Source organism: Ceratotherium simum, chromosome 28, assembly GCF_057802395.1.
Source record: "Ceratotherium simum simum isolate JZ-2026a chromosome 28, ASM5780239v1, whole genome shotgun sequence".
Classification (NCBI taxonomy): Eukaryota; Metazoa; Chordata; class Mammalia; order Perissodactyla; family Rhinocerotidae; genus Ceratotherium; species Ceratotherium simum.
This window is the reverse complement of record NC_141927.1, coordinates 19,083,876-19,109,707: the sequence shown is the minus strand read 5'-3', so window position 1 is coordinate 19,109,707 and position 25,832 is coordinate 19,083,876. Positions and strand designations below refer to the sequence as shown.

General features: G+C 38.4%; 1 protein-coding gene across 5 annotated transcripts; it reads left to right on the top strand.

Annotated features, from left to right (window-relative positions):
* The first annotated feature begins 5,044 nt into the window (after positions 1-5,044).
* Positions 5,045-24,529, top strand: TRIML2 (tripartite motif family like 2). 5 transcript variants are annotated; one of them, XM_087418397.1, is made up of 9 exons: positions 5,049-5,310; positions 9,859-10,241; positions 10,522-10,617; positions 11,514-11,639; positions 12,789-12,983; positions 14,139-14,276; positions 15,664-15,686; positions 15,849-15,949; positions 22,115-24,529. In XM_087418397.1, the coding sequence occupies exons 2-9, from the start codon at positions 10,053-10,055 to the stop codon at positions 22,699-22,701; spliced, it is 1,455 nt and encodes a 484-aa protein (XP_087274523.1). In that variant the 5' UTR covers positions 5,049-5,310; positions 9,859-10,052; the 3' UTR covers positions 22,702-24,529. The 5 variants fall into 5 exon arrangements, with proteins under 5 accessions (XP_087274526.1, XP_087274523.1, XP_087274527.1 ...); XM_087418398.1 differs by lacking the exon at positions 5,049-5,310 and adding an exon at positions 9,517-9,590; XM_087418400.1 differs by lacking the exon at positions 14,139-14,276 and having other exon boundaries at positions 5,045-5,310.
* Positions 24,530-25,832: the final 1,303 nt, after the last annotated feature.

Genomic DNA, 25,832 nt, shown 5'->3' with positions numbered 1-25,832 from the left:
AGAACTATTCACTATTTTTATAAGCTTAATTTATCACTTAGAAGAATTTCCATGCTTATGGAGGGTTTTTTAAGTCCAACAATTAAAGTATTTGAAGATATTGTCTATATTAAGCTGATAACCATAGCCTGACTACATGAAATGGTTTAACTTTATAAATGGGATCAAACATAAGGCCTTTTGAGTAAAGTTTGCTAGAATTATATAACAAGGCAAAACTAAAGTCTTAAGAAGACATATTTTTAAGTTTGGTTTTTTTTTTTTTTTTTTTAAAGATCTTATTTATTTTAATTTTTGCCCCCAAAGCCCCAGTAGATAGTTGTATGCCATAGCTGCACACCCTTCTAGTTGCTGTATGTGGGACTCGGCCTCAGGATGGACAGAGAAGTGGTGCCTCGATGCGCACCCGGGATCCGAACCCGGGCCGCCAGCATCGCAGCGCGCGCACTTAACCACCAAGCCACAGGGCCGGCCCAAAAGTTTGGTTTTATAAATACAAAACTTCCAAATAGTCTAAGTGCCCTTGAGGCATCCTCTACCCCAAATTCATATGTCATATAGGAAGGTCCATGATGGAGCCATGGGAAACACTAATACTTTAAAAGTTTTGAAAGAATGAGACAAAACACATCTAGATGATAAGAAGGAAGCAAAAGATGTGTGTGTTCTGTACTTGACAATAGCTTTCCCTTCAAACCACCAATCATTTTAAAGAAGAAATCAAGCTTTCACAGGGCTGAAATTAAAATGTTGGCTGGGATGTACTCTCATCTGGAGTTCTGGGTCTTCCAAGTTCATTTAGATTATGGGCAGAGTTCAGTTCCCTGAGGTTGTAGGACTGAGGACCCCATTTTATTGTTGTCAGGTAAGGGTTGCTCTCAGCTCCACTGAGGTCACTCCCAGATCCATGCCATGTGTCCCCCATCCATCTCCCAAGCCTCTTGTCCTTCGTGTAGAATTTTTCTCCCCACCAAGAACCCAGCACTCTTTATGGGCTCACTTGATTAGGTCAGGCCCATTTAAGCTAAGCTCCCTCTCAAGTTCAGCTGATTAATTACATCTGCAAAATCCCTTCACATCAGCACCCAGACTAGGGTTTGACTAAAAAACTGGGAGAAGGTCTGGAGGGAAAGGGTGGGAATTTGAGAGGCCTTCTCAGAATTCTGTCTACCAAGGTGTCATTCTATATCTTCCTTATTTCAGGCAGGGCTTATTTACTGAGGGAGTCCAATGAAGGAAGGGAATGAGGAAAAATCTTTTCTTGGCATTGCCAAAAGTAACTCTGTCTTTATTCACGGGCACCATTCCAAGATTAACTTTCTCAACTTTGAAAGGCTTGACTATGCCACAAAGATGGTTAGAATGGATGAGAGGATTTTCAGGTAAGGTTCAGCAATATGAAATGGAGCTGTCTTAACAACAACAGAGGCCTGGATTCTCTGTAGTTCCATCATCATACTACTTCTCCAAACTTGGAGCAGTGAATAGAAAAGACCACGGCTTATCCATATAGGACTAAAATCAAATGAAAATGTTCCTGGTACATAGAGCTTGGGTATAAATATTGGCTTCTTCCTACTCTCTCTTTCCAGGAACTGCCAGTTGTGAGAATTCTTTTGGTTTGCAGCTTATAGATATTACAGTCATTTTTTGTCCTTAAATCTAAATAGTCTAGAAAGCAGAGATGATCTGAGTTCTTCTCCACCATTTTTCCTTGTGTAGCACTGCTCCCTCCGTAGCTTCATCTCCAGCCTCCCAGCACCAACCCCCTTCAAAAAAAAAATCTCTGTAAATCCCACATTAAGGTGTTCATGTTGGGTCTTCCAGACCCTAACTTTGGGTCAGTCAATATATTAGAATTAGCCTCAGCTATGAGTAACTGTAAAAACCAAAATAATGGCCAGTTAAATAGGGTAGAAATGTATTTTACTCATCTAGTGTCTGGTAGACACAATGAATTCAGGGACCCAGACTCCTATTTCTTGTTTCTCTGACATGTGTAGCTTCTGTCCCATAGAATATTTGACCCAGTTTAGCTGCTATTGTGTCATATTGAAACCAGGCTCTGGTCAAGTCTATTTATAAAGCTGCTTTTATCTCAAAGCCAATAGTCTGGGCAATCCCTTATAGCATTTGACACCAGTCTTTTAACAAGTGTACTTCCAGGTACTGAAAGATGTCCTAATTATCAGATGACTTTAAGGTATGACACAGGCTTTTTGGTTCCTTGTTTTACATAAAGACGCATATCCTCTAGTGATAGTGAGCAGTAAGTAGATTTTAACATCTTGAGGATGTAGATTTATTATTGAGAAAATTCCTCCTTCCTCAGTAAGGACATACATGATAATATAGAGAGACCAATGGTCTTCAAGTTTTATGATAAACATCCCATTAATAAAAGTTGAATATGTGTCTCAGTATCAATTAGTTACTACAAATATGTATATTATTAAACAAAAAGAATTAAAGGGGTATAAAATGCTTTATTTCTCATTCCCCTGTAACTCATCTGTACCATCCCTACCACCACCCTGGTTGCACACTCCCTTATTTAGGAAGGCCCGGCTCTTGACTCTGCCAATAAGCATGATTGTGGATAAGCGAAGGAAGGAAAGGATACTCGTTTAGAGGGAAATTTCTTTCTTCTTGTTACCACCTTCCACCTATGTGTGCTTTATACAGCCTCTTATATAAGGCTCACACATGCACAAAAGATGGTTATAGTTCTTATTTCACAGATGATGCTCAGTATTCGGTGGCTTGCTGAAGGTCATGACAATTAAGTGGCAGAGCTGAAACAGAACTCACTTTAGTTTAACTTCATCAGTTTGACATGGTGCTTTTCTGAACCTGTGGCCTTTGGCAAAAATCCGAACTTCATTTGCTCAGGCTCATAACTGATCCCAAATAAAGTCAGTCCGTTTGTTTTGCTGAGGATGTTCTGTTGCTAAAACAGAGAGGGCTTGTCCCTGTGTTGGAATAGGTGAGGTAAAGGTGACCTCTTAAGTTTCTGTTGGGATTCTTACCTAGGAGGGTTATCTCCCTTTAGAAAAAGTAAAAACAAACGTTGCATTTAGATAAGCACTGATCTATGAAAACAACAATGAAAAGACAACTGTACTATCACTGAAGTCAGCTGTAATGTTTAAATCTTAAATATTAATGTTTTGAGTGAGGACACAGTTATATAGACCTCTTAGAGTTGTGGGAAGTAAGCCAATGAAAGCTAAGCCTCTGCTTCTAATAGAACAGCCTTGGAGACACGGAGCCACAGAGAAGCTGGTCCTTCCAGGAGAATAGTAACAATGAGGCTGATCATGACCACAATGGCTCTCTATTCCTTTCTGAAATGGGATGAGGTGGTGGTCAACTGCAGCAGAATGAGTCCAGCAGTAACATATACAACCTCGTTTGGCAGCAGCTATATTGATTCCCCAGAAGCTGAGCATATGCTACCATGGGGACTGTGCTGAGGGGACATGTGGCTGACAAATGTGATAGGACTATTAAAAGTTCATGAAATCAGCTATGAGAACCACGACTTATTGATAATTTTGTTCTTGACATTAAGGAAAAAAACCACATTTTTTCAAGAATTTTTTTTAATCACAGCTTTCCTATGTAAAAATCGAACACTTTTAAAATGATCTGTGCTCCTTGTAATGTTGTTACTCTGGGCCTGTAAAAGTATCTTGTGGCAAATTGTAATGCAAACTTGAGGCACTTTCTTTTATAAACTGGCAAAATATTTGGTTCACATTTAATAGAAGTAAGGAAATATCATGACATTTGGCTGTGATTCAAATCCCAGATCTGCAATTCTCTGTACTGAGTGCTCTGGGTCAACTACTTTAATCTCTAAATCATCAGCTTTATCAGCTATAAAATGTATTATGATACCACCTACCTCACAGGATTGTGGGAAATACATATAGCTATAAAAAGAGCTTAGCACATCGTATAGTACAATTTCTAGAATTATCTTAAGTTAAAATATTTAGTCTTCTAGAATTAATAATTTACTATTTTCTTAAAAAACTAAGATGGGCTTTCAGAGATCTAAGATATGAGAATTTTGCTTGAGGCTTTTACCCCTCGATTCAAAGATTATGAAGTTTGCCTGTCAAAATGAAATTGTGAATTATGAAAGCCCAGGATGCTGAGAATAAATGATCGAGTAATTGATAAAATCTTCATAGAAGCTGACTGCAGCAAGGGTTAGAAGAGAGAAGGGAGGATTGGGTAGAAAAAATTAAAAGTCGAAAAGGAGACTGCTGGGGCTGAGGACGGGAGGGACACACGGGAATGACTCTGGTCTATTTGAAAGAGAAGGGAGAGTAAGGATTTAGAAGAGGGAGTAGGTGTTAGAGTGTTTGTTTGAGATAAAAGGAAAGGATGCACTTAAGATTCCATAAGCTGGAACCACGTTTGGGAAGATCAGATAGCAAGTAGGAGAATTCTCATTGTCCTGTCAGCAGGAAAAAAAAAAAAACAATCACTGAAGTTTGGATTATCTGGGACTTGATTGATGCAATGGAAACCTTTCAGAGACAGATCTATCAAAATTTGCGAAGCTGTGCAATTTTCCTGTCCACTGAGGTCAACTATGAACTATCTGGGATTGTCCCCTGACTGCCTATCTGTGACACATGCCTCAGTGAGGCAGTTATTCCTACTCTTGATGTTCTATCTACAGATAATGCGATGATCCCTTCCTTCAGCAAACATTCTGAAAACTAACAATCGGGCATTGTACTCTAGTGAAACTATTTAACGGCTTAAGATAAAACAATACGCTAAGGAGAAAACACAATGAGAGTCCAGGGTAATGACTTGTAGAAGGATTTCTTCCTGTGAAATTGTTAATATATAAACAAGGTCCATTAGAAAAAACTTATTAAGGAACTACTCTGTGGTAGGCACTACTATATAAGACCTCGTACATATAACAAAAAAACAAAATCTTCACCCACCAGAAGAGATTGAAACTCTTGGCCAAGGTAACTGGCTAGTCAGCATTTTCTAGGAGCTCATTAAAATGTAGATTAAGACTCCACCCCAGATCTTTGCAATCAGAGACTCTGGAGGTGGGGCCCAGATGTCCAACAATCTCAGATGATTCTAGTGCTCACTGAAGTTGGATAATCTCTGTCCTCTATTTACTATATGGATATGATTTGAAACTTTACAGTTTTCCTACCTGATGATGAGAGGAGGGACGGAGGGAGAAGCGGAACAGATAAAAGCCTTGCAGTTTTCAGTTCTGGCTGTTTTCCCTAAAGGAAATATTTAGGATGACAAAGAAAGGTAAGATCTTCTCTGAAGATTATTTCCTTAATCATGGTTTTCTTTAAATACCTAAATTTGATCTTGGTATTTATGGAAGCTTAAAAATATATAGATATGCAATGTATAAAAGAATAATTGAGAAAGCCAGGACAAAGAAAAAATAAAACTAGGGAAAATAAGGGTAGATATGAACTTAGCACATAGACAACACACTAGGGAGAGAAATTACTCTCCAACCTTCCGTTCTCTTGGTTTTTGTAAAAAGATTTAATCTCTATTCTCTCTGTCCTTTTCTGTTTTCTCCTTTGTGCTGGTTTGATTTTAATTTTTTAAAAAATATTTGTTGAGCATCTAGCATGTCAAGTTTAGACATGCGGCATCTAAGGAATTTAGTTTCTTGTGGATGAAGAGTGGCCAACAAGTAAACTTGTTCATACGAAAAATTAATTTGACACAAAGAAATAAGATGATACAAATGGTGGGTATTTCCAATTGGGTGATTAATAGGCCTCTCTGAGGAAGTGAGGTTTGAGCTGAGCACTTAAGAAAAGGAGCTAGAATGGCAAAAACGTGAGAGAAGAGCATTGCCAGCCGAGGAAACAGAAAGAGCACAGATGAATTTGTCGTAATTGGAATTGCCAGTGGTTGGGGAAAGCTATAGATGAGATTAGATGTAGGCAGAGGGCCAGACCATCTAGAACTTGGTTAGTCATTTGGATTTTATCCTAAATGCAATGGAAAGTTATTAGAAACCTGATTTAGGTCTTAAATAGTATTCTGGTTGTTGAGCTGAGAGGAGTTGGAGACTGGAGTGGGGGCAGGGCTGAATATAAACTAGTTGAGATAATGAAATGATGGTGGCTTAAACTATGGCTCTAAATGAATGAATTTTAAAGTGAGGTGGAGGAAGAAAGGTTGAAATCCAGAACCGTGTTTTAGATATGTTAACTTGGGGTGCTTGTTAGACATTTAATTGCAAATGAGTTGGAAGTTCTGTGTCTAGGCAGAAGATTAAGTTGAAGAGCGGTTACTTAAATTTTTGGAAATGTGGGTACCTAGGGAGACAAGTAGAACTAGAATAAGGGACTAGAACTGACCCTTGAAGCACCTCAAAACTTAGAGGTTCTAGAGGATGTGAAGTCAAAAAGGGATGATTCGAAATAGACCCGTAAAGTAGGAGGGATATCAGACATAAGATCTTGATAGTGAAGAGAAGAGAACATTCCAAGACGAGGGTCACGGTCAACTGCGTTAACTGCTGCTGAAAGCTCAAGTAAGATAAAGACAGCAGTGGCCACTCAATTTGTAAACTTATTGATTTTTGTGATTGATCAGTTGTTTTCAGTCCAGTAGTCTAAGAGATGTTCAGGGAGGCAAGACGAGGGAAGCTGGCTACAAGGGAATTGAAGGACCTAAGCCGTCAAAAAGAATTGGAGCAAATTCAAAGCCAAATGACTAATAGAGAATATTTGCAATTTGTATAATAACAAGGAGATAATCTTTTCAATATATGTGTCTCTTAAAATTAGGAAAAAAGACCAAAAACCTGTTAGAAGAAAACAGGTCAAAGGCTTCAAACATATGGTTCACAGGAAGAGAAATAAAAATGGCACTTAAGCATATGAAAATAATAGCTTTATTTATAATAAAGTAAATCAAGCTGAAAATATATAAAGATACTATTTCTTATCTACCAAGTAGGCAAGAAGTTTGATACCTTTTTCATATGTTGCTTTAAATGCAAAGTTGTACAACCCCTGTGGTTGGGAATATGGCAAAATATATCAAAATTATAGATGCATTTACTAGCAATTCCATTGCTAGGGAAGATGCCTTCTAGGACCATGGTGCTGGACTTTGGTCTCACGACTCCTTTGCACTCAAATTATTGATGGAAGACCCCAATAAGCTTTTGTTTGTGTGTTATATGTATAGTTACTGTATTAGAAATTAAAACTGAGTTTTTAAAAAATATTAACTTATTAAAAATAAACATACCATTTCTATGAAGCAACTTTTCTGAACAATTACTGAAGAGTGGCATGGTTTTATAGTTTTGCAAAAGTCTTTAATTCCTGGTTTATCAGAAGATGGCTATTTTCTTATATCTGCTCCAGTATTCCATCCGTTGCAATGTTATGTTAGTTAAAGTATATGAAGAAACTCTGTCTTCACACAAATAATTAGAAAAAGGGGAGAGCATTCTAATAGCTTTTTCAGACAATTATGTGTGTGTGTGTTTTCTAAAATCACATCAACGAACATTTTGTCCTCTGTTACATTAAAATCCATTGGTCTATCTTATACTTTGAGTCTACTGATTTACCCTTGTATAATCTTGTAACATTATACATTGGTCTTTTGGAAATTATTGGTTCACTGAGTGTGCAGATTTTCCAAATGTTGACAGATTTCATTACACGCTATAAAAAAATCACATTTGCGGGCCGCCCCGTGGCTTAGTGGTTAAGTGCTCGTGCTCCGCTACTGGCAGCCCAGGTTCAGATCCCAGGCACTCACCAACACACCACTTCTCCGGCCATGCTGAGGCCGCGTCCCACATACAGCAACTAGAAGGATGTGCAACTATGACAACTATCTACTGGGGCTTTGAGGAATAAAAAAAAAAAGGAGGAGGGTTGGCAATAGATGTTAGCTCAGAGCCAGTCTTCCTCACCAAAAAGAGGAGGATTAGCATGGATGTTAGCTCAGGGCTGATCTTCCTCACAAAAAAATAAATAAATAAATAAAACTGTTTAAAAAAAAATCACATTTGTTAACATCACCACCAATTTCATCAGAAAGACTAAGTCTCGGGAAGCTGTGAAGCTCAAAATAGTGGATGCATGTTTTCCAAAACTCCTAATTTTTGATTAAGAGCTCAAATTTTATCATTGACAACTAATGCACTCAGTTGGTTTCCTTGAAGTGACAACGTCACTTTGTTAGTTTTTGAAAAAATATCTTCCAAATCACTACATCTGAATAACTGCAGTTTGTCTCATTTGTTCTTTCCACTAAAAATGTTGTATGAAAAACCATGGCTGGTATGGCCTACAACTCAGTCATAGAAAATGCTTTTCTTGAGACAACCATTATATTCCATATGCAGCGTAAAAGCTCTATGCACACTTTCCATTTTGTCACCTAGAATCTTAAATAAATCCTGCACTCAAGGGTTGAGATTTAATATTTTACTTCATCAAGAAATAAGAATATTTTTAAGTAAAATGAGCCTTTTTTTTAAAACTGGGAGTATGCAAGCATGTAGAGATTAAAAAATAGAATAAATGACTGTTTGATGCTATTTTCTTGATAATGGTCAGAGCCAGCAGTTTTATCTACCATCAGTACAAATGTCAACACTGAAAAAAGCAAATCAGGTCTTCAGAACCACAATTCTGAAAACCGCTGCTTTAATATGATATATATAATATGACATATATATTATATATATAATAATACCCTAACAAAATAACAAACATCGTCATATATACAAGATTAATCAACTTCAGAGTTATAAAAATGTTTTGCATATCTTAAAAATTAAAAAAGAAGAAGGAATGAAAGGACAGGAGGTCTAGTTAATGGCAAAGAAAGCTTGGGCGAGAGTGAGAGCATGAGAGGTGGAAGAAACTAGTAAATTTAGAAATGGAAGTTCGGGAGTTCTGAGATCGGTCAGGTCGATTCGTTAATAAGAGGTAATTGTTAAAAGAGCTGGTTAATGAGGTGGAATGGGGACAAATGTAAATACAATAGAGGATTTTGAGGAATTAATACTTGGTGTTTTGGTGTCACCCAACAATGGCTGGAGATAGGCTTAGACAAGGGAACTAAGTCAACGAAGGCAATTCTTTACTGGGGAAGAGTTTCCCAAATACAACAGGTAACGCATTTTAAGAATATAATTCAAATGTTTCTAGAGAAAAGGTAGAATTGTTGCTCAAAGGTCATTAGCACTGTCTAGAAATGGGGATGCAGGACATTATAGGTCCCTCGTTCTGTTTCCTTAAAACAAAAACAAGAGAATATATAATTTCCCTTTAGTGTGTTTGCAAAGTTTTCGTTGTTCAGGGAAGTCGTTTTTACTTTTTTAACCAATATCCTTTAATGGCCAGTGTTCGGAGGACGTACGCTTTGGGTCTTGGGGGCGGAATTTGCGGCGCCTCACCCTCAGGCGCATGCGCACCTAAGGAGCCCGGAAGTGAGCGCTTGCTTTCATTTGGCTGCAGGCGCCTCTCATTTAAGGAGGCGCTCGAAGAGGGGCTCGCTTGCTGGCTCGTGCGAGCGCTGGGAGAGTGAGTGCTTCCTGAGATTTGCGCCCTGAATGCCTAACACCTCACTCTAGTCCCGGAAGCTCCTCCGATGCTTATGATGCTTGTGTACTATGCCTTCTGTTGCTCACCTCTTTCGTTCTTTCTTTGTTTAATGACTTACAGGGAAGTGGTGTGCTATGTTCTCCCTTGTGACTAATTTTCAGCCAATTGCTCAGGATTCTCAGAAAACTCGAGAGAGCCCCTCTAACTGTAGAACACTGGTGTAACTTCTTGTGTCTCCTTCCCCAAGTTTGCAGCTGCCAAGGATTTGCTGGATTTGAGGAGCCCAGGATGCGCTGACCTGCTCTGAGGCTGGACTGTGGACACTGAGGTTGGCGAGTGCTTCTGCCCCAGAACGCCGCGGCTCTTTTCCTGTTTGGAGTACAGGGAAGTAGTATCCCACATCAGAAACAGCCCAGTCTTCAACTAGGGGCTCCCGCCGAGATGTCCAAAAGGCTCAGCCCCCACTTACAGCAAAAAATCCCGGAAGGTGCCTACTGTGAGAAACACCTGGAACCACTGCAGCTGTTCTGTGATGATGACCAAATCGCACTTTGTGGCAAGTGCCTCCAGTCCCAGGAGCACACGCATCACATGGTGTATGGAGTACAAGAGGCTGCTGAGAATTACAGGGTAAGCTTCAGGCGGATCCCAGAGCACTCTGGCACTGTGGCTGCCTCTCCTTATTTATTAACTTATTTATTTAGGAGCAGATATTCTGATCTTCCGAGAGCATTTCCTTAGTTGATGTTTATCAAAGAATATTAGACAAGTACTCTATTTAGACGTTCAACTTCAAGGTTAAGAAAACATATTGTCAGGACTATTGGTCTCTCGATTGTCTAAGGGTTAGGAATCCAACTGTTCTAAAACAATTACTTCACCTGGAATTCTGTGCTATATTTCTCTGCAGAGGTTATTCCAGGAGATATCAAACGTGTTGAAGGAGAAACTTGAGGTAGCTAAAAGCATGTTGGCGGATGAGCAAGAAAGAATGGTGATGATTCAGGTCAGTGCTTATCTTGATTCTTAGGGGGGAAATTACCTATAATGTTGGATAACAAATAATATAAACAAAGACAAATGACAAAGCGGGAAAAAATATTTGAAACTCATAGGAAGGAAAAGTGTTAATTTCTTAACGTGTAAAGAGCTTTTAAAAGTCAATAAGCAAAAGACTAGAAACTCAATAGAAAATTGATCAAAAAATGAGAGTTCACAGAAAGAAAATGCAAATATCTTTTGAGGAAGATCCTGAACTTTGCTCATGGTAAGAGAAATACAAATTAACTGTATTAAATTTGTTAGTGAGATGGCATTTGCAACCCTTATGGACAAAGATCAAAAACATTGACCAGGGGCTGGCCCTGTGGCCAATCGGTTAAGTGTGCACGCTCCGCTGCTGGCGACCCGGGTTCGGATCCTGGGCCCGCACTGATGCACCGCTTGTCAGGCCATGCTTTGGCAGCGTCCCATATAAAGTGGAGGAAGATGGGCACGGATGTTAGCTCAGGGCCAGTCTTCCTCAGCAAAAAAAAGAGGAGGATTGGCATGGATGTTAGCTCAGGGCTGATCTTATTCACAAAAAAAAAAAAAAATTGATCACAGTTTATCAATTAATGAGTGTCTCATGTATTTTTGGTGGCCATGTAAATCCTGCAACCGTTTAAAGGGCAATTTGAGAATTAGCATCCAAATTGAGGGCTTGCCATCCATTATGCACACGTTTCACTTCTGATTTCAAGCCCTCTCTTCATATTTAACTCTATTCTGTGCTAGGTATCCCAGATTCCAGGTCTTCTCTCTTTCAATTTTTAAAGAAAATAAACGTCCAGTTGAGGACGGTCAAGGAGGAGAATAGCCTGGCTGTATAAGAATTTTTCAACTGATCTTTATTTTTTTCAGCCCCAAGCACCATATATTCAACAAATATTGGGGTCCTACTCTTTGCCAGGAACTATGCTAAGTACTGGGGATTCAGCAGTGGGAAAAAAGCAATTCTGCCCTTGTGCAACTGACATTCTAGTGGAGGTAAACAAAACAAGTAAAATGTATAATATGTTACCTGTTAAGTGCTATAAAAATTTTTTTTGAAGAGCAGGAAAGAGTGATGGGATACACTTCTAAATAAAGTGATCAAGACCTTGTCGTTCAGAAAGTAGCATTTGAGAAGACTCAAGGAGGTGAGGAATTGAGCCATGCAGTCTTGGGAAGAATATTCTAGGCAGGGGGAAGGGCAAGTACCAAGCTCTTGAGACTGATGTGTACTTGGTTGGGATTGTGTGAAGGAAATAGAGAGTAGAAGGTGATGAGATTAGAAGAAAAAGGGGCCAAATCATCTAGGGCAGTTGACTTTAAATAAAATAAGGAAACCACTGGAAATTTGAACAGAGTGACATCACCTAACTTCCACTTTCACAGAAACACTAACTGTTGAAGTGAGACTAGACTGTAGGAGGGTGAGAGTAGATGGTTGCAATAATCAGGGACGGGTGATGTTGAACTAGTGGGGTAGTGGTAGAGGTGGTAAGTGGTCAGGTTCTTGATAAATGTTGATTCCATCAAGTCTCATGAGATTAAATATCATCACTACGCTAACTACTCCCAATGTATATCTCCAGCTCAGACTTCCAAATGATAGGCTTTCATGTCCAACTTCCTACTCAGCATCTCTTCTTGGATGTCTAATTGACTCATCAAAATTAGCATATCCAAAACTGAGCTCCTCGTACGTTATTCCCCACCTCTGGAGTCTATCCCTTCCGTAGTTTCCCTTTCTGTGTTTTGGCAAGCCCATTCTTCGAGTTACTTAGTCTAAAAACCTTGGAGTCGCCTCTTGTTTCCTGTTTTTTCACACCCCCTATTCAAAGCATCAGCAAATGCCGTTGGCATTGCCTTCCAATTTTCCTGGTCTCCTTCTCTTTGGTCACTGAGGTTGTAGATTCCTCAGTTTTCTAAGCCAATAACATTCCTTCATCTGCATCTCATGTTCTAAATCTGTGTTGGTGTCTTGGCTGGTCTTGACTCTGAAATTCCCTTTGTATTTATGCCTTTTATTTCTTCCCCTATACTGTACATTTTCTTGTGTTTATATTGGAGTTAGAGATGGAAAGAGAAATATTTATGGTCAATCTGTGATGTATAACCTGAAGTCTATCTTCTCTATTGTCAATGATGAAGGAAGAGGAGCAGAATTTTAAAGAGATGATTGAGTCTGAATATAGGATAATGTTCCGATTGATGATTGAAGAGAATGAGGTGAACTTCCAGAGCCTGAAACAATGTGTATTCAACCTGAACTTGAGAGAAGCTAGTCTGAATCAACTGACTGATTTTGCCACAGAGCTAAGCAAGAAGTCCCAGGAAATGCTACGGGTGAGATATTGAAAATGGCATCCTTACAATATTTGGGAAATGAGAGAAAGGAGAGCTGAACATTGTCAGTTCCAGAATAAGACAACCACGTATGTATTAAAAAAAAAAATGTATATATTCACCCAGCAATTCTATTTCTGAGAATTTATCTTGCAAATAGACTTACATGCATATGAAAAGACGCATGGATAAGGAAACACTGTAAAATCATTGCAGTATAGAGCCATGGTTTAGAGGTGGTCTTTGAAGCCAGATTGATGAGGTTCCTATCCGAGTATCTGCTATTTACTAGCCTCTGGGTGGCCTTGGACATGTTGCTTAACCTCTGACTCAGTTTCCTTAACTATAAAATGGGAATAATAATGGCCCCTAGTTCACAATATTGTTGTAAGGATTGAATGAGAAATCTACATAAAGCTCCTTAAATAGTGTTTTACATAGTACACACTTGATAAGTATCAGGTATTATTGCTACTATAACATTTATTGATAGCAAGAGATTAGATACAGCCGATATCCATTGAAACGGGACTCATGAAATAAATTGTATTATGTACATACCGTGGAATGCTCATCAGCATTTAGAAAAGATAACATGGCTTTATGTGTACAAATACAGAGTATTCTCCAAGAGCATATTATTTATTAAGAAAAAAGCAAGTCATCAGATCAGCAATAGTATAATATGACATTGTTTGTGTTCTTTAAGAAAAAAATAACATGAACGTGTGCTTATGTGCCTCGGTGGAGCATCTTCGCAAGGATATAAAGGCAACTGGTATCAGTGGCTTAACTATTTCATTCTTACTGATTGAATTTAATTTTTAATTAAATTATAATATTAATTTTAATTTAATAAAGGGAATAGGAAACTTTCTGACCAAAACTGCACAGCAAAAAATGTGATCTGTTTTAGATCCAGGTTATTAATTGAATAACTGGCCTACATGCATGCCGTCCACATCAGCATAACTATATTAAGTGTCAATCAAGTTTCTGTTGAGGCGTCCTGCTTGACACAGAGGGATATCCTGGCCTTATCAAATTATGTCTTTCTGGGGTGGCTGGCACTAAAGCACGTTTTTAAAGAAATGGTTGAGTTATCAAATAAGAAATTACCAGTTGTTGAATAGTAATAAGGAGATGCTTCTGCAGAGACTGAACGATCTGGAGAGAGAGAACATGAATAAACTGAAGGAGAGTGAACTCAGGCTCTCTGAACAGATCTGCAGCCTCCAAAGCATCCCTGCAGAGTTAGAGAAGTGTGGGGAATCCACCTTAGCACTGCTCCAGGTAAGATTCCAGAAATAACCTTCATTACAGTATTTGAGAAAGGAGAAGTGAACAGTACTCATTAGGAGTCAGTTCCAAAACAACATCCAGTGATCTTCAGTAATACGTGAAGGCTGTGTAGCTATTTTTCAGTCCACCAAAAGCATTATGACTCATCATAAAATCATAGTATGTGTAGAGCTACTTCATGATGTGAATTCTCACCTTAAAATGATCAATGGTAAGTTTGAATTGAGATGTCCCTTAATAGGGTAAATAATTGATTAGTCAAATTATGATACAGTATACAATAAAATATTCTGCAACCATAAAAAAAGGAATGAAGCAGCTCTGTAAGCACTAAAAGATTATTTTCGAGATGTCTTAAATGAAAAAAAAAAACGCAGAGCCACTTTTTGTTATTTAGAGAATATGTATATATCTATAGAGACATATATGCTTATTAATATTCAGATGGTCCCTGGCAGGATAAACACTAACATTGTAATCTGCAGTAACCTTGGAAACAAAGGTGAGCCTTATTTATATAGTATTGTATATTTTAAATTTTGTACAGTAACATGCATTATCTTGTCAATAAGTAAATTCATAGCTTTTATTATTTATTTATTTATTTATTTATTTCCTGAGGAAGATTTGCCCTGAGCTGACATCTGTTGCCAGTCTTCCTCTCTTTTTTTTTGCTTGAGGAAGATTTGCCCTGAGCTAACATCTGTGCCAATCTTCCTCTATTTTGTATGTGGGATACCGCCTCAGCATGGCTAACAAGTGGTGTAGTCTACACCCGGGATCCAATCCCAAGAACCTGGGCCGCCAAAGCAGAGCATGCTGAACTTAACCACTACACCACGGGGCCAGCCCAGCTTTTAAGGACTATCCATATCTCTCTGCCAGGCTCATATTTGCAATGTGAGTGCTTTTATTTGAGAAGCCCCTTCACACAAACCCTTAGGTTCTGTTCTAGAGCCAAGCCTACTTCCAGACAGTGCCAGGTAGATATGACCCAGTTATGCTCAATTCCTGACCTGGCTTCAAACACCCTACCCAGCCCAACAGGCCCCTGCATCTGTTCAACCTTTGCCAGCCCCAGTATAGAAAGCAAATAAATGAGCAGAATTTAGGTGAGGAGTGTTCTGAATAAGATGGATAAGGTGATGCATAGAAAACATTTCCCTTGGGAAGATAACAATGACTTCAAGCATTTTTCTGACTTTTCCCCTATTCGGTGTTAGAACTTGATATCTGAGAATTAGCACCATGAGGCTGAAGAAATTACATGGAAATCGAATTTCTCTATTATAAGAGAAGATATTTTCATGGGCACAATTCACAAAAGATTTAGCTCAAATACCCAGTGGTAACCTTATCTTTTTTTTTCCCCCTGTAGAATGCGAGATATTCATTGGAAAGGTAAGTTTTCATTTTGGAAACATTTGGGTCAGATGCAGAGTCTGATGTGTGGGCACATGGGTTGTGGGGGGAGGGATACGGAGGGCATGTAGTGAGATCCATCCTTAGGATGGAGGGGCCTGGAGTCCGCACGGATAACTGAGGTTGCCCTTTCTTTAATAGGAGTGAGTCACTACTGCTTCAGTGTCTACAGCCTGCCCGAATCGCAGACCTGAGTTTATGCCAAATAGCAGGAATGAGCAAAATGCTAAAGGTGCTCCAAAGTAAGTAGACACAGATCCATGATTGCAGGGCACTTCATTTATTTTTATTTATTCATAATTATTTATTTATTATTTATTTATAATACTTGAGAATCAAGTGACCATCCTACCACAAAAGTAAATTCTAGATAGCTTCAGGATTTAAAAAAGTTGGAGAGTTTGATATGCTACACACATTAGGTAACTATCAAGAAAACGATTGCATGATCTGATGTTGAAAGGCTCTCCTACGTAAATCCTTTACCACTTTCCGAACTCTGCAATGTAATTGCAGGCAGATTCCACTGGAAAATTTTAAACTTTTAGTTAAAAAATGTCAACATGTGTAGCGAAGGATTTCTGTCTTCTCCCCTATGGTTCTGCCTTTTCCAGAATGTCTGTCCGTGGATTCATACAGTATGTGACCGTTCGAGTCTGGCTGCTTTCACGTAGCATAATGCATTTGAGTCACATCCAAGTTTGTTGCGTGTATCAGTAGTTCTTTTTTGTTGTTGTGTGGTATTCCGTTGAGTGAATATACCACAATTTATTTATCTTTTTGCAGTTTCATGGGCATTTGAGTTGTTTCCAACTTTATACTATAAATATTCACTTACGGATTTGTGTGGACATGGCTTTGTTTCTCTTGGTTGAATATCTAGGAATGGGATTGTCAAACTTGTTTTCCAAACTGTCTGTGCCATTTTGCATTCCCACCAGTAATGTGTGAGATTCAGTTGCTCTACATCCCCGTCAGCATTTGGTATTGTCAATTGTTTTTATTAAAGCTAACATAATAGGTGTGTAGTAGTATGTCATTTTGATTTTTAATTATTTCGGAAATGACTAATGATGTGGAGCCGTATTTTCATGTATTTATTTACACTTTACTGTATCTCTTCTTTTTTTTTTTTTTTGTCCCTTTTTTCTCCCCAAAGCCCCAGTAGATAGTTGTATGTCATAGTTGCACATCCTTCTAGTTGCTGTATGTGGGATGTGGCCTCAGCATGGCCTGACAAGCTGTGTGTCGGTGCGTGCCCGGGATCAAAACTTGGGCCGCCAGCAGCGGAGCGCACGCACCTAACCGCTAAGCCACGGGGCCGGCCCTCTGTATCTCTTCTTTGAAGTATATCTATAAACGTTTTCCCCATTTAAAATTTTTTGTATATTTTCTTATTGAGTTTTGTAATTTCTTTATATATTCTGATTACCAGGCCTTTATCAGCTATGTGTTTTGTAGCTATTTCTCCCAGTCTGTGGTTTTTATTTTCATTTACCTAACAGTATTTTTTGAAGAGCAGAAGTTTTAAATTTTGAAGTTCAGTTTAACTTTTTTTTTTCCTTTATAGCTTGTGCTTTTTGTGTCCTGAGAAATATTTTCCTACCCCAACAAAGATTTTCTTCTAGAAGTTTTACAGTTTCTGTTTTTACATTTAGGTCTGTTATCCATTTAGAGTTGATATTTGTATATGATTCAAGATTTGGCACAACTCTCTCCCTTTTTTTGTACATGTATATATCCAATTGTTCCAGCATCTTTTGTTGAAAACACTTATCTTTCTCCGTTAAATTGACTTAGCACCTTTGTTGAAAGTCAGTTGGCATATACGAGCAGGTCTATATGGACTCAAATAGGCCTGTTGATCATTGTGTCTATCCTTTTGCTAATAACACACTAGCTTGATTGATTACCTTTAGGAAGTCTTAAGATTGGGCATTGTGAGTTCCCCAAACTTGTTCTTTTAAAAATAATTTTGGGGGCCGGCCCCGTGGCGTAGCGGTTAAGTGCGTGCACTCCTCTGCTGGCAGCCCGGGTCGGATCCCAGGTGCGCACGGACGCACCGCTTGTCAGGCCATGCTGTGGCAGCGTCCCACATAAAGTGGAGGAAGATGGGCACAGATGTTAGCCCAGGGCCAGTCTTCCTCAACAAAAAGAGGAGGATTGGCATGGATGTTAGCTCAGGGCTGATATTCCTCACACACACAAAAAATAATGATAATTTTGGCTACTCTAGATCCTTTGCTTTTCCACAGATTTTAAAATCAGCGTGTTAGCTTCTACAAAAAACTGCTGGGATTTTGATTGGTGTTACATTGCATGTACAGATCAATTTGGGGATAAGATGATATAGCTCCGTTTATTGATGTCATCTTTGATTCCTCTCATCAGTGTTTTGAAGTTTTCAGCAAACAAATATTGTTCATATTTAATTAGATAGATCCCTAAGTATTTTATTTTTTTAGTGCTATTATTAACGATATATATGTCAATTTCTAATTGAAATTTTATTCATTTCTAGTTTGTTGCTGGCATATAGATATAATATTGGTTTGCATATATTGTCATTGTATCTTACAACTAGGCTAAACTCATTTATTAGATCTAGTGGCTTTCTTGTACATTCTTTGGGATTTTCTTCAAAGATAGTCAAGTAATCTATAAATATAGACAGTTTTATTTTTTCTTTTCCAATCTGTAAGCCTTGTCTGTATTTTTCTCACCTAATTGTGCTGGGCAAGACCTCCATTATGATGTTGAATAGAAGTGGTGAGAAACATTTGCCTTTCTTGATCTTAGGGAGAAAGAAGGCATTAAGTCTTTTGCCTTTAAGTTTGATGATAGCTGTAGGTTTTTTATAGTTGTCTTTCATCGAGTTGAGGAAGTTCTCCTCTATTCCTGGTTTTGCTGAAATTTTTGTCATGAACGGATGTTGAATATATTAGATGCTTTTTCTGTATCTATCAAAATATTCATGTCTTTTCTTCATATATTAATATGGTGAATTATGTCTTTTTCGTATGTTGAACCAGCCTTGCATTCCCAGGGTAAACTCTTGGTAACGATGTTTTATCCATTTTATATATTGCTGGATTCAATGTGCTAATATTTTTAAAAGAATTTTTGTATTTATGTTAATGAGGTGTATTGATCTGTAGCTTTCTTCATAATCATTGATGCTATTTAATTTCATTTTCATTTCTGGATAATCTGTTTCTTTGTCAAATCTACTTGCTCTTTCTTTTTAGTTTCCTATATCTTGTAGAAATTTTTAAGCTTTTCTTTTTTCTTCAAACATGGTAAGCAAAAATTATTTTAGAGTCTGTGCTTGGTAATTCCAGTATCTAAAATTCTTCAGATTTATTTCTTCTAGTCTCACTCCATAGTGCTTTCTTACTTTGTGTATATTTAATGATTTTTTTAATAGTAAGCTTCTCTTTTTTCCCTGGATATTATTTTTAGAAATTCTTTGAGGCCAAAAATGAATGTGTTCATTTTTCCAGAGAATTTGCATTTGTTTCTGCCTGTCTTCTGGAAATACTAAGAGCCTGAGACAACTTGAAATTTAAAATTCAAGGCTTGTGGCATTTAAAACCACCCTAATAATGATGTGAATTGGGCTTCAAGTCCAGAGATATAAGTTTATTTGGCAATAAAACTTGCTGCTGGATGAGATGTTAAAGAAAGTAAGAAATAAAGGACTACTCCAGGTTTATGGCTTGATCAACTAAAGCAATAAGTATGCTATTCACTGAAAAGTAGAAACTAGAAGAGGATACGTTTGAAGTTTCATGTTGGATATAGTATGCTTGAAATGCCTGTGTTATGTCCAACTAATACATTGCAGTTGTTTATGAAGTAAGTCACGAACATATAGAAGATACTTAAACTGAGGCGAGGTGAAGTCACTGAGGGGCAAGGGAATACCAGTAGTAAAAAGGAAGACCCAGGACCAGCCTCTGAGATATCACAATATTTAGAGGATGAGGAGAAAGAGGTAAGAGAAGGAACAAGCATAGATATGAAGGCAGGTATCACTTTCATTCAAGTATAAGAAACCACGTTGAGCTTTCTTGTTCCTAGCTTGATTTTCCTAGAGGATTCTCACAGATTTTCTAGCCTCTGCTGATATATTCTCTTTTGATTTACTCAATATCAAGGGCCTGCTGGCACAATTTCTGTGGGCAGCTATGTCTCATACTCTAGTGATATTTAAAATGAGGAGAGCAATTCAGTTACAGAAGAGCCAGGAATCAGCTGCTCTGTTAGGAGACTCTACTGCTTCTTTAGGGGACCAGATCTTTAGAGAACTAGAGCTGGGTCCCAGGTGATAACTGGCTAGGACCGGATACCAGGCCATTTTTTACAGCCTGATAAAATTCCTTTCTGGTTTGAAAGGTACGTCTACACTTCTCTGTAGTCTGTTATTCTTTGTTCTTCCTCCTCAGATTGCTTGCATCTCCTCCCATTATCTTACTGACTTCATTCCTCTATAATGTCCATTTCTTTTTTTTTTTTATTGTGAAATTTTTGTTGTACATTATTGTTTATCAGTCACCATGTAAGTGCATCCCTCCATCCCTTGTGCCCTCTCCCCACCTCCCTAGCCCCTGGTAACCACCAAACAGTTCTATCTGTGCATGTGTTGGTTTATCTTCCACACATGAGTGAAATCATGCAGTGTTTGTCTTTCTCTTTCTGGCTTATTTCACTTAACATAATACCCTCCAGGTCCATCCATGTTGTTGCAAATGGGACGATTTTGTCTTTCTTTATGGCTGAGTAGTATTCCATGGTATATATATACCACATCTTAATCCAGTCATCAGTCGAGGGACACTTGGGTTGCTTCCATGTCTTGGCTAGGTGAATAACGCTGCGATGAACATAGGGGTGCATAAGCCTCTTTGGATTGTTGATTTCAGGTTTATTGGGTAGATACCCAGTAGTGGAATAGCTGGATCATAAGGTATTTCTATTTTTAATTTTTTGAGGAATCTCCATCCTATTTTCCATAGAGGCTGCACCATTTTGCATTCCCACCAGCAGTGGATTAGGGTTCCCATTTTGTTTCTTTGTCAAATCTACTTGCTCTTTCTTTTTAGTTTCCTATATCTTGTAGAAATTTTTAAGCTTTTCTTTTTTCTTCAAACATGGTAAGCAAAAATTATTTTAGAGTCTGTGCTTGATAATTCCAGTATCTAAAATTCTTCAGATTTATTTCTGCTAGTCTCACTCCATAGTGCTTTCTTACTTTGTGTATATTTACCTCTCCAGCATTTGTTGCTTTTTGTCTTGGTGATTATAGCTATTCTAACGGGTGTGAGGTGATATCTTAGTGTGGTTTTGATTTGCATTTCCCTGATGACTAGTGATGTTGAGCATCTTTTCATGTGCCTATTGGCCATCTGTATATCCTCTTTGGAGAAGTGTCTGTTCATTTCCTCTGCCCATTTTTTGATTGAGTTGTTTGTTTTTTTGTTATTCAGTTGTGTGAGTTCTTTATATATTATGGAAATTAATCCCTTGTCAGATATATGGTTTTCAAATATTTTTTCCCAGCTGGTGGGTTCCCTATTCATTTTGATCATGGTTTCATTTGCCTTGTAGAAGCTCTTTAATCTGATGAAGTCCCACTTGTTTATTTTTTCTTTTGTTTCCCTTGTCTGAGTAGACATGGAATTCAAGAAGATCCCTTTATGGCTGATGGCGAGTAGTGTACTACCTATATTTTCCTCCAGGAGTTTTATAGTTTCAGGTCTCACCTTCAGGTCTTTGATCTATTTTGAGTTAATTTTTGTGTATGGCGAAAGAAAGTGGTCTACTTTCAATCTTTTGCAAGTGGGTGTCCAGTTTTCCCAGCACCATTTGTTGAAGAGACTTTCCTTTCTCCATTGTATGTCCTTAGCTCCTTTGTCAAAGATTAGCTGCCCATAGATATGAGGTTTTATTTCTGGACTTTCAGTTCTGTTCCGTTGATCTGTGTGTCTGTCTTTGCACCAGTACCATGCTGTTTTAATTACTGTCGCTTTGTAGTATATTTTGAAGTCAGGGATTGTGATGCCTCCAGCCTTGTTTTTCTTTTTCAGGATTGCTTTAGCTATACCGGGTCTTTTGTTACCCCATATGAATGTTAGTATTCTTTGTTCTATTTCTGTGAAGAATGTCCTTGGGATTCTGATTGGGATTGCATTGAATCTGTAGATTGCTTTAGGTGGTGTGGACATATAATGTCCATTTCTTGAAACAAAGGTTGGAGGTTCCTTCTCCTGGACTTCACTAGATTGCCTCTCCCATATCCATGCCTGAGACTTATGCCCACTTATTGAAAGCCCCTGCATGTTAGAAATCATCAGTCTCTGGCATCGATGAACCCCTAGGTTAACTAAATTTCTCTCTGCCTACAGGGCCTATAACTTTGGATCCCAAAACAGCTCATCCCTGTCTGGTCTTATCTGAGGATCTGAGAAGTATAAGACTCAGAAACGTCCAGCAGGATGTGCCTGGCAACCCGGAGAGATTTGACTTCAGTGCCACTGTGTTGGGTGTGGAGAGCTTCACCTCAGGGAGGCACTACTGGGAGGTGGATGTGGAAAAAACAACAAAGTGGCAATTGGGTATATATGAAGATTCTGTCAGCAGAAAGAGTGACATACCTAAAGCTTCTGCAGATAAAGTCTTACTCACAGGATCCCTGATGGGAGCTGATTTTACCCTCTGGGTCTTTCCCCCTTTAAGAAGAGTCTTCCTGAGAGAGCAAATGCACAAAGTTGGAGTTTTCCTAGATTATGAGTATGGGCAGATATCCTTCTATGATGTGACAAAGAGATCCCTCATTTATAATTTCTCTTGTCTCGCCTTCCAAGGAGCTCTCAGACCTATATTTTCTCTTTGCCTCCCAGTTGGAGGCACAAATTCAGACTCTCTCAGCATCTGCCTCCCTCATGTTTCTTCTTGTAATGTTACTGTTAGACCTCAGTCTTCCTTGGTGTGAAATCTAAGACTACAAGAAGCCAGAAAGTTAAGAACATGATTTTGTAAAATAATTTATATAAAGTAATCCAATAAAAGATTTCTAGTACTTGAGTTGGAACCCAGTTCAACACCCCAGAGCCTTTGCATTCATGTGGCTTTCAACAGCCGTTACGGGAAGAGGTTACATTTCAGCTGAGTCATGAATGATGATAACTGATGGACTCTACATTAATTAGAACAACAAATGCATATGCACAGAAAGATTGGGGAATTAGAGACGAAATATAGTCTGGAATCCTTAGGACTAGGTTAAGTACTCTAGAGATAGTTCTGAAAATAGAGTGAGGTATAATCAGGACTTTAGATTTGAGGATAATCATCATAGTGACATGTGGAATGGAAACCTCCTATTACTGACATTGAGGCATCCTATTACTGACAGTGTCAAGACTTCATAACTTTTATCATTCCAAATAGAGAACAACTTCATTTCCCTGGATATTTTATCTGGGTGAATAGAAGGTGTTATGGAAAATGTGAGCATTTTAAAATTATTTTTTCAAGTATTCTACTTTCTTATAAGGAAAATTAGATTCCTTGGAAGACTGATAGTTCAATGCTTTGGAAGAAATGAGTAATATTGTAATGATGTGACTTTAAGAAAATTAAATCACCTCTGAGTGATTTAATTTTCTTAAAATCACATAACTGTTAAGTATCTAGTAAGTAACAAAGATAAGGAATTAAATTTGGATCGTCATCAAAACGCAAGCTCTGCCTCGAGTCCTGTTGCATAGGAACCTATTGTGTAAGCATCACTAGGTAGGATGGTGGTTCGATTTTATCCAAATTTCCTAAAAATGCAAGCCAATTTCTGCAGGAAGTAGAGGAAGCATATTATTTATCTTTCTCTCTATAGTATACTCTGCATGTATTGTGGAGGCTATATTCTTCCAGATGGGCAGAGTGAAAGGGAGCAAAATGCAAATACAAGAAAATTGCTTCTGTTGACTCATGGGCACCTGGGAAGGTGTAAAGTCATATTTACGTATCTTTTTGGGGACAGATTTGTAATTGACCATTTGGAATTCTCAAAATTTGCTATTAAACATCAAATGGATATTTGTGTGTGTAAAGACATAAGCTTAGAAAAAGTCTGCATATCTTCACACCAAATCACAAGAAGACTTGGAGTAGAGTATCCCTGATCTGAGAAGCGGGGGTTAGATTAGGTGAGTGAGTTGAAAGTGAGATAATTATTTGAAACACTGAGATTAAGAACTTAGAGCAGTGGATCTCAAACACCTTCCAAATTTCTTGAGGAAAAGATGATGATTCATTATATAGGGAAATGTGAGAATTTACTAATAATTGTCTTTGTGATTCTAAATCTCCACCCTTGTCTTACATCAAATTTCCCCTGCCTCTGTAACTTGGCTCTTAAGAACTATTTTCCCAAGCTCAGAAACCAAAAGAGAATGCAGCATGTCCTTCCAATGTCACACTGGGGCATTGTCTAACAAGCACACAGATTTAAATTCTCTAGGAAAATGTATCTGTATTTGACTTTGGTATTTATCATTTGATGAGAACTCAGATGCTGAAGTTATATGTTAACTTGAAGAATTATCTGGTACAGAAGAAATCCTCAAGGTTTTGGTTTTATTGCCCTGAAGGGTATTAACCAGTTTTGTATCTAATCTAAGCAATCTTATTTTAACATTCTTTTTTATTCCTGATGATCTGTACAAACTACTGCTTCTCATTCCTCTTGGAACCAACTTTACTCTCTGATTGTTTCTTTAACTAATTACTGAGTTGAATAAAATCTTTGACACATGACCATCTATATTTGTAGAAGAATCATGTTTTCAAGCCTTCAAAATACTTTGAGGGGGCCGGCCCCGTGACTTAGCGGTTAAGCGCGCGCTCTACTACTGGCGGCCCAGTTTCGGATCCCGGACACGCACCGACGCACCGCTTGTCCGGCCATGCTGAGGGTGCGTCCCACATACAGCAACTAGCAGCATGTGCAACTACAACATACAACTATCTACTGGGGCTTTGGGGAGAAAAAGAGAAAAAGAGGAAGATTGGCAATAGATGTTAGCTCAGGGCCGGCCTTCCTCAGCAAAAAGAGGAGGATTGGCATGGATGTTAGCTCAGGGCTGATCTTCCTCACAAAAAAAAAAAAAAGGAAAATACTTTGACACAGACTACTGACCTTCTGAATAAAAATATCCAATATATCCTTCTAGCCACAAAGACTTTACATGTGCAGTTCCTGATACTTCAGTTACCGCTCTCCCTCTTTTTGCTGATTCTGGCTCATTCTTCAGTTCTTAGCCTAAGTGTCTTGCCTTAAAGAAGCCACCTTTAACATCCTTAACAAGAGCAAATCCTGAGACAGCATTGCACCAGTTACAGCTTCTTATGCAAAGCACGGTTGCAATTTTATATTTATTTGGGTGATTATTTGATTACCTTTTCCACTAGACTTTAGTAAATTCCATGAGAGTAAGGACTGTGCCTGTTTCTGTTTATCCACTTTAGCTTGTGTTAAACAGTGCCCAGCACAAATCCTCAAATATTCATTGAGGAAAAAAGCAGTAAGTAGTGTGGTAAATTGTGGGACTGGGTGAGTGATGGTAGAGTGTTCAAGTCTTGGAGGGGAGGTATACCTGTGTCAAACCTAAAAGGTGAGAAAAGAATATTCAGGTGAAATGATAGTTTTGTTTGCTAGGGCAGCCATAATGAAGTATCACAAACTGAGTGACTTAAGCAACAAAAACTTATTGTCTCATAGTTCTGGAGGCTAGAAATCCAAAATCAAGGTGTTGGCAGGGTTGGTTTCCTCTGAAGACTGTTCCATGTCACTCTCTTAGCTTCTGGTGGTTCACTGACAATCTTTGGTGTTCCTTGGCTTATTGACATCACTCCCTTCTCTGCATTTATCTTTACTTGGCATTCTCCCTGTGGTTCTCTCTCTTCACATGGCATTTTTTTTTTTCATAAGGGCACCAGTCACATTGGATTTAGGGGCCCACCCTACAGTACGGCCTCATTTTAACTTAATGATGACCCTATTTCCACTTAATGTCACATTCCAAGGTACAGGGAGTTAGGACAGTGGCATCTTTTTTTTTTTTT